We start from the raw sequence: 12,637 nt of genomic DNA, 5'->3' as shown, positions 1-12,637 counted from the left end.
TCTCAGATCGCAAACAAAACTTCGACCAACTTGGCAATCAGAAATTCCAAACTTCACGACGTGTTCGGTTTGCCAGGGGTCTCTCCTTATGAAAAAGATTCACATGTTTGTGTTGAAACATCACTTACTGTATGCCTTCCAGACAATGCGAGGAAGCCATAAAAAAAGGCAAACAAAATGTTAGGCTACATACCGTAGTCAAAAAGTGTAGAATTCGAATCAAGTGATGTTGTTTTGAAAGGGTATCCCAGTTGGGCTTCATTTAGGATATTGTGTACAATTTTGGTCATTGTGTTACAAAACAAGATATTGCTGCTCTAGACAGACAGCCTGAAGGAACTGAACTTCATTCGTCTTGAACATATAGGATGACGAGGAGACCCGATACAAGTATTCAGAATTCTTAACAGCACTGACAGTTCTGGGAATGTGAAAAAAAACCCACCAATGCCTGCGGTTACAGCCAATACTTTGGCTTCCTTCAAGAAATGGCTGGATGAGGTCCTTCGATCAATTAACTATTTACATACCAAACAGGCGAGTTGGACCAAATGGCCTCCTCTCATTTGTAACCTGTTCTTATGTTGTGTCCATACAAGGGAAAGACACCTTGATGCACTGGGCTGGAAGTCTGCATTTGACAGCTGGAAGCTTGTGTACAACCCAGGACACGTATGGCCTGTTTTCTAACGACGCAGTCTACCTGAGCTAAGTCTGCCTGAGGGTATGGGAAAAAAGGTTGAGTCAACACCAGAGTCACAGTAGCTTATCGGGCCAGAGTTCTGTACAGTTAAGTGGACATGAGGGTATGGGGCTTCCCAACTGGAGGGGGCGCACAACCATCACTGAAATTAACCCCAGCAATGCTGGTCCCCACTCGTACAGCTGGGCGGACTGGAAAGGTTAAATTACTGGACAGCCAGGAATTACATTTATTCACAAAATAAACTGAATGTATTCACAATTCTTGCACTTATGCTGAACGCAATTATAAGAAATTAAATAAATTAAATTTATTTTACACATACTACTGTAAAAAATTAAAAGAAATTGCTTCCCCTAGGACTGAACAGCTGAGAGAATGTTGCAGGTCACAGACATGAAACATAAAATCACATCAGAACATTCTTTTCATACTGCACAATCACAGGGCATTGATAGAGAAGTAATCTGGGGTGAAAAAGATATAACAGCAAAGAAACGGAGAAAGGTCTGTGGCTTGGACAAAAATAAAGACAAAAACAGTTGTCAAAAGGTGTCAATGTGCATTGCAGAAATCTCTGTTTGCTTTTCAAAGCTCATGTCCCTCCTTTTAAAATAATAATAATTTACAGGTAGTGAGGACTCCCCTCCACCACCACCAGTGTGCAGCCCCACCTGGATGATGCAATGACAGCTCACCGCACATCAGCTATCGGTGGGGAGGAGAACAGAGTGATAAGCCCGTTCATAGATGGAGATTATTAGGAGACCATGACTGGTAAAGGCCAGAGGGAATTTTGGCCAGAACACCGGGTTAATACACCCCTCCTCTTTTCAAGAAATGCAGTGTGATTTTTAATGACCACAGAGAGTCAGGACCTTAGTCTTACATCTCATCCACAGAATGGTGCCTTTTTTTCTTTTACAGTGTCCCCATCACTATACTGGAGCATTTATACCCACACAGACTGCAGGATGAGCACCCCCTGCTGGCTCCACTAACACCGCTTCCAGCAACAACCTTAGCTTTAACAGGAGGTCTCTCATCCAGGTACTGACCAGGCTCTCACCTGCTGAGCTTCAGTTGACTGCCAGTTAGATACTGTGGGGTGATGTATAGTAGCTGCTGGCTGCTTTTAGTTTTTAGTTTCTGATACCAATTCAAGGTGAAAATGACATCCAACCCACAGGCCAGAGGCAAAAACCACAGAATCAGGGCTCAGAGAAATCAGTGAAACTGCAGGTGTGTGTGTGTGAAAGCTAATACAATATCTTCTGCTCTGAGGACTAAGAATTGAGGCCCCAGGTGGAAGAGCATCTCCAGACACAGTTCCAGCTCTCTCTCCCCTCGCTCTGAATCTAACATTCTCCTGGTGTCCGTAAGTCACTCTGGATACTAATTAACTAAATAACTTATTACAATATCCCACAGGCAGTCGGTGTTTGTGGCACATTAGCGTTCAAATCCTGACACAAAACTCCCCCTAGATATGCAGGGGGCGAGTCAGACATTCGCAATATTGTACCCTCAGTCACAGAGAGTGCCGAGCCTCGCTGTGTACCCCACTACAATGGAAAAGTCCATCGCTCTTTTCTGACCTAATCCCACAGGCCGCCCTCGACACAACCAGGCACACTCCCTCGTGAATACCATCCTGGGATCGCTGTCCTGCCAACCTGTCGAACCAGATTCTGGGTGTTGCTCTGCGCAGAGAGCCACGGCCCAGATCTGCCAGCCACTCCACTCTGACGGGGGCACGCGTTACATCATGCCAGGAATTCAAGACACACACACTCCCGTACAGCACTGTACTGTATTTCCTCCTCCGCTCCCTATCTGTGTAGGTGAGGTAGTTTTGCAAAATTGCACCACCACTGACCTCTTTAAGTGTAGAGAAAGAGATGCTAAACAACTGCTGTTTGATTTTACTGTACTTTAAAAAAAAAAACACTTTGTTGGTAAAAAAAACCCTTTGCTCTATACACATTACGCACTCACAATGCTTTTTTATATCCTTATGACCATGACAAAAACTAGCAAACCACTAAACAAAGTTACTTTTAAACAAGCTCATCAGTAGTATATCTTGGGTCACAGGCGTGAGTTTCATCTGGTTATTTTAACGTTTAAACCTCATTTTGCTAGAATTGCAGAAGGAGCTTCATTAAGCCCTGAAAAAGCAGAGATCACTGGGTGCTCCTACTCAGCAGGTCCTAGGTTAGCTCCTACCATTTTAAATGAACGGCCTCCCACAGCTAGCTGGGGGAGAGAGAGTAACGCTGTGTTTGATCAGTGACTGAATTACACAAGGCCAGCCACCTTTAAATTGTCGTTACCATGGAGTGTCCCCAGGGCTCATGATGAAGCAGGAGATCCTGTTACAGCTCCGTACCTGTTCACTCCCCCTGAGGAAATTCGTTTTTGAAGACATTGCCTTACTAAGATCTAATAATGGCTTTCGAGTGACTGCAGGCAATTTTGTAGCAGATGAGGAATTAAACAGACCAGAACCTCCATGACTGACACTGGTGAATCCAACTGGCTCTCCACACGAGTGTGCCTTCGCCTGTATGGTTCAATCTCCTAACACCACATACAGTATATACTGTATATATAAAGAAACCTGGAATTAAAACCCCAAGCACTAACCTTGTGGACAATACAGCTCAGCTCCGTGCAGTGACTGATAATGTCTTTAATGGGAATGTAGTCACTCGGCTGAGAACACAGGTACCTGACAGAAGAAAAGACTTCACCATTAGGTGGGCTTCAAAATGTTGTGAGCACATCCTAATATCAATATTTTACAGGAAGGGAAATTAGACCAATATATCCTCAGTAAAAGAACAGTGTCTATATAAAAAAAAAATTCTGCAGAAAATAAAATAATGAATGAATGAATACTAACAAAAATGAATATTTCTAAATTCAAAAAGACCATCATTAAATTTATAAGATGGGTGAAAGAAACTATACTCTATCACACTGAGCTCTATTATCCCGATGTTGTGGTCTTGATCTGGGGTCATGACTCAAAGCAGCTGTGGTTAGGATTCATAAGGGTGGTGGTTCACAATTGGCAGAGGGTACAGGGATGGGATTTGTGTGCTACAGCGCTCTCAGCTTTCTCACCACTCAGCTTCTGTGATTTATCAGGCCGAAGGCTGGCAGTGAAGTCAGTAAGACTGGAGCTAAGCTTGCGCGTCACATGACAAGTGAATCTACAAGTGGGCGTGTCAGACGAGCATGTCTGTGCCATGTGCCTCATTCTGCCCTAGGTCTTACGCAATTCGCTGTCGGGAGAGTCTTAAAACAACGGACGGGCTTGCGATGAATTACCAAAATCGCTACATTTGCAAATTCCAAACATTGCCTTTTTGAACAAGGGGAGCAAACAAATAAAGAGCAAATATAAAACACTCAATATGACCCCTATTAAAGCAGATGGGTAGTAGGAGTTAAACAGGATCAAGGATGAGCAGTTGTGTTCCAATAAAAAAGGGCAAACAACCAGTGGCTCAGCAAAGACTCTCTGCGAGCATAAGAGATACGAACTTTGTTTGATTCTCAAGACTTCAGGGATTTTAATGAACAGAAATTTTTTAAGTGTGTCATATGATCAAACAACCATCACTGCAATCCAGATGCCCGAAATGTAGAGTTTAGAAGATTGTAATTCGGTCACTCCGTCTTTGAAGTTGTAGCCCTGTTTTCCCTGCTTCTCCTTTGGTTTATTAACATAAAGAGGAACAGCTGAATGAAAAAGACTTTTAGATGTGCAGATAGATGCATTTCAGGCTCTGCAGAGCTGTGAGCAATTCTAACACTAGTCCATGTGTGATGGGAGCAGCTGATCGTGGTCAAAGTGGCAAACTGCACAACGCGCAGAGACCAGGTTGTCTGCAGAGGGAGAATCCTACATTGTCTGGAATTCATGGGGGAGATATCACTTCAGTGTCATGGAGTCCTGTTACACTGACACAATTTCTAGAAAAAAGGCCGGTCCCTTCAAGCAGGTGCGTTAAAAGAAGCATACCTGTTGAGCCAGGAGAAGCAGCCCCTGGCGGCCACGATGAGCTCGATGACACAGACGAGAGTCTCGGAGGGCAGCTTGCACACCGATTGGCCGTTGTAGGTGTTGACTCGCCAGCGGCTCTGAATGCCCATCTGGAGGGAGTGGGCCATCCCGCGCAGCTTCTCCGTCACCGAGCGCATGCTCTCCCCAGACATACCGTAATTCTGTTCGCAAAACACAGAGCACACAGCGGGCTGTCAGCTCTCCACGCTTATCCAGGAAATGCAGACATCATCCCCCATTTTAACATGTTTGCAAGGCGACGCCAGGGAGTAGAGTTTTATTTGGTATGGACTTGATTATTTGAGGGGCAACAACCTGGCCACGAGAACAAGGTAGTCAATTTTTCACAGTTTTTTTTGGGGGGGGGGATCTTTCATTTTATGTAACTGGGAGCTGCCAGTTGTATAACTTTTTGGAGCAGCTCAAAGCAATGACTCCTGTAGCTCACATGGAAAAAGGAGATCTTCTGACACAATGAGTGCTCCACAGCACCTGTCAGGAGGGTTGGTGTGCGTCATTGACATCACTGCAAGCCTGCGGCCTTCTGGGAAATTGCACAACTTACTGTTCTAGTCCGACCCTTCCCAGCACTCCGCCAATTGTGGCAGCTTGCAGACTTCTGGTCAAAGCTGGCTTATGACGCGACATGCAGTATCAGGATCCTTGAGCTCAACCTGTACTCAGAACAAGGGCCTTTACTGCAAGGGCGGGTGAGGTAGAGAACAACTGATGGTCCCTATCTATATAGGACGTCACATTAAGAAGCTGTGTCTTGCTTTCTCTCAGAGGCTTTTGTCTAAACTCCATGTCAATTCACCCTCACCCCAACCCCTTCTTCCCACACCCAACTATAAATCACACATTCCAAGCCAAACAGAAAGCCGCCATCTTGTGAAGTATACCGCAATTTCTGGGGGCTTCAGTTCTGATTAAGGTCCCAAATTATGCCGCAGACACAATAGTAACTTTGGTTCTTCCCAGTTCTAAAAAAATGATTGACACACTGCCCGACCCTCTCACCCAGGGGCAGATGTATCTATGATCACTACGTGGTGCCTAGTCTCTTGTCTGTGCGACTTTATTCTCTCACTCAAGATCAGTGCCCTCCCAGTCACCTGTCATTTGGGACAGAGAACTAGACACAGCGGAGAGTGGAACGGAGTTTTCAACAAGAAGGTAAACCGTCATAGACTTCCAGGAGTGTAAAACGTTTCTTTGTGATCTAATAATACATTCGAATTTTAGTATCCTTGTATGCTGCTGAGCCAAATGAAGAATTAAATAAAAGGTTGAATTCTCAAGCAGCATGGAGGTGCAGTGGATTGAACTGCTGCCTAACTGTTTTGGAGCCCTGGGTTCAATTCTGGACCTGGGGTGCTGTCTGTGTGGAGTTTGCATGTTCTCCCCAGGTTCACAATGGTTTACAACAGGGTGTATCCTGCTTTGCACCTGCTGCTTATAAGTATAGGCTCTGCCTCCCCCTGCCACCCTGCACAGGGTAAAGCAGGATAAGAAGAACAGACAAGTACAGAACTAAAAACGAATTTTTACCAAATCAGCAGAGCCTTAACAGGAGAATTTTCATATTTATTCTGAATCTGGGAGAAACACGTTATCAGATAAGCTTGCTAGTTCCCACGTCATTAGGGCATTAGTGCAGTCCTCATGTGACACTCACAGATGAAGACTAATTCTTTCATTACTCAAAGAACCTTTCATTTATTTTTGTTCTGCTTGTACTACCTGGAAACAATTTGCAAGCAATTTCCCTTGACACTTCTCAGCAAATTCTTTTCCACTATTTTGAAATGCAAAAAAAAAAGTAAAGCCTTCTTGCTCTTGATGTGTTCTCATTTATTATTGAAACTGAAGAAATTAATATACGTAATTTAAAATATATACACATATATCTATGTGGAGCTTGTATGTTCTCCCCATGTTCACATGTTTCCTCCAGGTGTGCCAGTTTCCTTCCACAGACCAAAGAACTTCCTGGTTGGTTAACTGACTTAAACAGGAAAAATTGACTCTGATGTGAGTGTGTGTGTTTGTGTCTGTGTGTGTCCTGTGATGGACTAGCCAGGGTGTATCTTGCTATGCACCCACTGCCTGCCAGGATAGGCTCCAACTCTTCAGCAACCCTGAACTGGATGAAGTGGTTAGAAAATCACTGGAAAGATACATATTTATATATTTTATATTTTATTGTATTTTATTCTGGAAACTTGCAATAAAAAGCTGCTATTATCATAAATAAGAAGAATAAACTAACAACTTAAAAGGACTAGATATTATCTTAGCTCCAAGCATATTTTGTGGGCCACTACTCAGCATATTCCTGACTAACATTGGTATGTAATGTCCTTGACAGTGAACTTCTGTAAAAATCTAAAGAGCTCTTCAGAAACCTGAGAAAAATAGATTTCTCCTCCAATCACAGACTAGGCGATGAGAGCAACTGACAACCTGATGTCAGCTATTGTACTAGGTGCCAAGACCTGTTTACTTTTATCACAGGAAAGGTGAAAACAGTTTTAAAAGAAATAAAAGTGTGAAGGATTTAAATGTGCGAAGTGGCAGGTTGTGGCAAAAAGGAAGCAGAGTGTAAATCTTTCACCCTGAAGCCTGCAACAGCTGGGTAAACAGAGTGCTGCACAGAGTTAAAATACTTGCATGGCTAACTAGTCCTCTGTCCTATTTAATGCTCTGTAGCTCCTTTATGGCCTTGAAATTCAACACAGCCAGAAGAGCCAAAGGTTACAATCGGTCAATGCTCTTTTCAGAATTAGCCATTATGGAATTCAGGTAAACTGAAAGGTTGATGACTTGCTAATATCAGTTTCTGCAAAGAAAATGACTAAAAGAGGAATCTGCTAGGAATTATCTGCTAGGAATTATTTTCACGCAACCATTGCATGAAATTACATTGCTGAAAAATAGATAAAATAATTACTACCTGTGACTTCTTAAGATTCCGATTTTGATTCCGGTAAATCTGCCTGTGCACATTCTGTGTGATTGCTAGACCACATCTAGAAAACTAAATTAGTAAAATGAAGAAGAAATCCAATTTCTCGTAGATCATAGGAAGATCCAGTAATGACCTTTTCTAACCAAACCCCACAACCCCATTTTTAGAAAATGTATAGCAAACAGACTACCTACAATTCCTGAAACTGGCTCCCCACTGGTTAATGTTACTACTCTTGAGCTGTGAATTCACTCGGCCATGGTGTACAGAGACACCGTGCGAAGTCAGAGATGGTGCATGCTGTAACAGAATGGCAAAAGAATTTTCTGATCGATAAAAGCGGCAAAGGGTTTCGTTTACCAGTGAGCAGAGCTTTTCCACGGCCTCCAGAAGGAGCTCCTGGTGGCCAATCTTTTTCACCCCCAGCCCTTCCAGATCCTTGTAGGACAGCTGCAGTAAGTCCTGCCCTGTCAGGTGCCACTCTTCAAAGGGGTACTGCTGCAGGCTGGGCTCCAAACCTGAAAGCACAGCAGCCAAGCATTGGCAACATAATTCTGCAAAGACTGCATGCTATTCCTACATGCCCATCCTCGTTAGGCACACTAAGAGATTCCACTGCAGCACTGAGCTGAATTTGGAACAATCCCATCTTGAGAATCAGCCCACCTTCAGTAGGTATTTGATTCTATGCATGAGGCCAGGTGGTGCAGTAGGCAAGGTATGCACTGTGTGATAAGCAGGGTCTGTTTAAGCCCTGGGCAATTCAGCACAGCCAGTGGAACCAAAGGCTACAGTCAGTCGATGCCCTTTTCAGAATTACCAGTTATGGGATTCAGGTAAAATAAAAGCCTGCTGACTCACTGAGACCTAATCTGAGCATTATTTTTCATTTCTGTAAAGTGCGCACCTCTCAAGCACTGGGCATGACCTCAGGCGTGCTACTGCAAATGTAAATTTCACCCCTTGGTCTCTGTAAGCCACTTGAGATAAAATGCAAAATGGCTGATTATTAATAACGTTCCCGAGTAAAAAGCATTTTCTATTACTGGAGCAGAATCTACAATTAAGCATCTGAAAACAAAAAGTAATACAGAGAATAGTGGGAACTAGTGGGAACTCACTGCCAACTTAGGAAAATGCTGTACCACAGTACACTTAACAGCACAAACAACACCGCCCACATTCTGCGCATGGAAACTCGTCCCTTGTGTGAGAGGAATTCAACCCTAGACAAAGGCACCACCACTCCCGGTTTTTGTTAGTCTATTTTTTTATTGTTTCAACAGGAGCATTGCAATCAAAGGGTTTTAAACAATGCAGAAAAAATAGGATGTGTGATAACTGGAATCCATTTACTCAACAAGCCCCTCAGAGCAGACTCATTTCAGTATCAGAAAGCTGTGCCTTGGGCTGACTAGCACCATGCATTTCAGCAGTTTACTTCCTCATCCTTTTTTATCTTTGCCTAAAGCTCAAGAACGTCGAAAAACAGATAAAGAACATTTTTGGGCCTACACCGGAGCACAGCTTCCTTTCAGCCACCTTTCTATTGTTTGTATACAAACAGTATGACTCTGAGCCAGGGCAGGCAAGAGAAGAAATATTTAACTGGGCCTATTATGAATTTATATTGTTATAACAGGGGAAAGTGTATTATAACATACACTGTGTTATATTATAATACACAACAATACTAGGTTACGCAAGACCAAGTTATATTTCTTAAGATTGCAAAAATCTAAATATTAGATGGTAAACTAATATTAAAATAGTTCTGATAAGATACAGAATATTCAACTACAAAGAAGTCAAAGAGCTGAAAACAAAGAGCCCGAATGAAGACATATCCTACAGTGGTCAGTCAGGTCAAGATTAACAGGGTTCAATTTGCCCGTTCTTCAGTCTTTAGAACAGAAATATAAAGATTACATGGGGGTATGATAAAGCAAAATCAAAGTTTGATGGGTGTGTTTACAAAAAAGTGGGGACACTCACATTCCAAGGCATTTGGTGAATCAACTGTTACCCTGGTAAAAAAAAGGTCTTTCACGAATGTAGCACTGGCACATACCAGGAGATATATCAGTTTCCCACCATAGTAAAATTACCACACTTTGGTGGACACATGAAAAACCTGCACTTAGCATGATACAGCTAATAAAGTCCCATTAATCTTTCCAACAGAAAGTTTCAAATTACTGCAGCATCCTGAAAAAAATATTGTGCTTTTTGAAATAGGCCAAGTGTCATACACATCTCTACACTAAAATCCTCCCTCATAGAATATCAGGCTGTATTTTAAAGTCTATATAGCATCATCTTAAATTGTTAAGCCTATCCTGGAGCCAGAGCCTATCCTGGCATGCAACAGGCATGAGGCAGGGCACACCCTGGACGAGATGCCAGCCCATCGCAGAAGTCATTTAACCTACCAATACGTCTGTGGACTGTGGGAAGACACTGGAGCCCAGTGCAAGCACACAGACAGCTTGCCAGGTCTGGAATTGAACCCAGGGCCCCAGCACTATGAGGCGGAAAGCCTAACCACTGTGCCACCATGCCACCAGGTTCAAAAATAACTTAATCCATTACAGGGGACCTTCAATCAGAGACACACAAAATCATTTAATGATTAATCATTTAATCAAACATTAGCAGGACATAGGTCACAAATGACAGGAGGCCATTTGGCCCATCTAGCTGGTTTGGTAACTAGTAGCTAATTGATGGGAGGATCTCATCCAGCTGGCTCTTGAAAGAAGCCAAACTTCACCACAAACCATGTCTGTAAATTGCAAATGGTCTGCAGATCAGAGTTTGCATTAAAACTAGACCCAAGACAGATTTTTCACAGGGGAATGAGACCCCCCCCCCCCCACACACACACACACACACACAAATGAGGTCACATTATATAAAAAAGTAAATGCAGTTGACAAGGCCCACGATGAATATTATACCAAGACAGAGATACAGAAGCTAAGTGTCCGTAATCACGTACTGTACCTCCACGTGTGCAAAGATGTTGAAGATCATTTACTACTTAAATAACAAACCAGACACAATATCACAGTAAGAGCTGTATCCCTAAAGTGCTGTTACACTACCTTCACATTACATTTTAGTGACAAAAAAGTTGTGGTATTAAAAGATAAAACAGAAAACTGAAATTGTTGGCAAGGAATTTTGAAATAAAACAAAAACACTTTACCAGTTGTTTTTTTTTAATGAAACATGGCCCTATATGTGTTTTGTAAATTAAAAATTATCTACTGTATGTGCTTTCTTAAACAATTATGGAATCACTTCTCAAAGGTTTGAGATTGATTATAACTTAATTTTAAATGCAGTTTTAAAGAGAGTTATGTACAGAAAATGAAACAGGAACATGAACTTACATTTCTTTACGGCTTTAGGATTTACGTTTGGTTACTAAGCAACAAGGACTTTACTTGAGCTAGCTGGATTGGCGAAGTTTTGACTTTGTGTCTAATGTAAGTCAAGAACGGGCTAAAGACAGATGCTTTTCAAAGTCATGTTTACAGCAAAACAGAATTCAGGTGCCTTCGGGTGGGTATGTGGTTAAAGGTTACCAGGACGTTCCAGACACAAGCTGCAGTTCTAGTCCTGAAACAAAGTCACCTTTACTGAAGTTATTACTGAAGTTATTGGCCCCAGCCCTTCAGGTGACATAGGAACTGGGGTGCAATTCAAAGTGACTTTGTAGCAGCTGCTTGATTGACGTACTGATCACACAACAGGCTTTTTAAAAACAGACCAGTATATCCTGAACTAAAAACAAACTTGTTCTTGGCAGATAACCCTTAGAGAAGGTAAGACCTATAATGTGGAAAACTTTCATGAAACCTTTAAAGTCCTTTAAACATTAGCACGTTCAAGGCAGATCACCAGTTTCATTGGTTTCATTTTAAATTGTAGATTTCATCCTATGAATCAGAAGGCACTGGGTCCCTTACCCTTTTCGGAATAAATTACGGACTGTGTTGATGAAATTTGGGGTGCAAATTCAAAAATAGTTCCGAAAAATGAATTCCTTAGCAGTAACCACAATAAAAACGTGGGATTTATAAAAAGTCTCCTAAATTTCAATAACGCTGAATAAAAAGCTAGTCCTCATTGAAGAAAAATAACCTACTGCATATGAGGAAAATACGACCTGTTAACTTAACCTCAGTTTGGGTTAAAATGTGCGGGTTGACAAAAGGAATTAAACTAAATTCTGTATTCAAAAACCCAATTATGAACTTTGAACACATACCACATGCTATCCTGCTGGGCAAAAAAGTTCATGTTGACATTCGTGTTGCTCGTACTAGCGTTTCCCAAATATATTTGACAAACAATCAATAAAACGTCCGTATAAGTGTAAAGTAGCTGGGGTGCTTTTTAAATTTAAGAGGGGCGGTTGCTCGCACGAAATTGAAAAATTAGTGTCTGTGCGCTCCCTGCCTAGTGCGTCTATCCTGAGTTTACTGCACCGACGCCTGCGCATAACTAAAAGCACTTCCTCGTTCCAGTCCCGACGAGAACTGTCCCATATGTTTTTGCTGTTTTAGATCGGTTTTCCTGTCAAGTTACATGTCACGATTTTGTAAAAAAAATAAATCAGATCCCCACATCCAGCTCTTACTTACCTTTTAGCCAGTCCTTAACTCTGTCGTGACTCCAGGACGCAATAGGCTCCATATCTTGTGTCCGGGACACTTAAAACTCCCCACTGTATTCCTTACCAGACCCTCCCGAAAGTCCTCAGGGAAAATGCCTTTCCCACGGCACTCCCACCAGCAGGTAATCCACACAGGCTGACCAATTGTGCGGTATGTTACGCCCTGTCACGTCTCCTTACAGGCTGGAGCAATTCTCC

The 12,637-nt window shown here is 42.4% G+C and overlaps 1 protein-coding gene across 2 annotated transcripts in view; it reads right to left on the bottom strand.

Annotated features, from left to right (window-relative positions):
* cnksr1 (connector enhancer of kinase suppressor of Ras 1) overlaps window positions 1–12,637 on the bottom strand; it is a 51,236-nt gene extending 38,599 nt beyond the window's left edge. Inside the window, exons 1-4 of one of the 2 annotated variants that reach the window (XM_088603102.1) lie at window positions 12,408–12,635; window positions 8,113–8,270; window positions 4,740–4,942; window positions 3,353–3,437 (exon numbers count right to left, since the gene is read on the bottom strand). In XM_088603102.1, the coding sequence (XP_088459228.1) occupies window positions 3,353–3,437; window positions 4,740–4,942; window positions 8,113–8,270; window positions 12,408–12,459 (498 nt within the window). In that variant the 5' untranslated portion in view covers window positions 12,460–12,635. Of the gene's footprint in view, window positions 1–3,352; window positions 3,438–4,739; window positions 4,943–8,112; window positions 8,271–12,407 lie in introns of both variants that reach the window. The other variant, XM_088603103.1, reaches the window with a different exon arrangement.

Source organism: Lepisosteus platostomus, chromosome 13 (assembly GCF_059453375.1).
Source record: "Lepisosteus platostomus isolate fLepPlt1 chromosome 13, fLepPlt1.hap1, whole genome shotgun sequence".
Classification (NCBI taxonomy): domain Eukaryota; kingdom Metazoa; phylum Chordata; class Actinopteri; order Semionotiformes; family Lepisosteidae; genus Lepisosteus; species Lepisosteus platostomus.
Note: the sequence above shows the minus strand (reverse complement) of the source record. Positions and strands in the feature narration are given on the sequence as shown.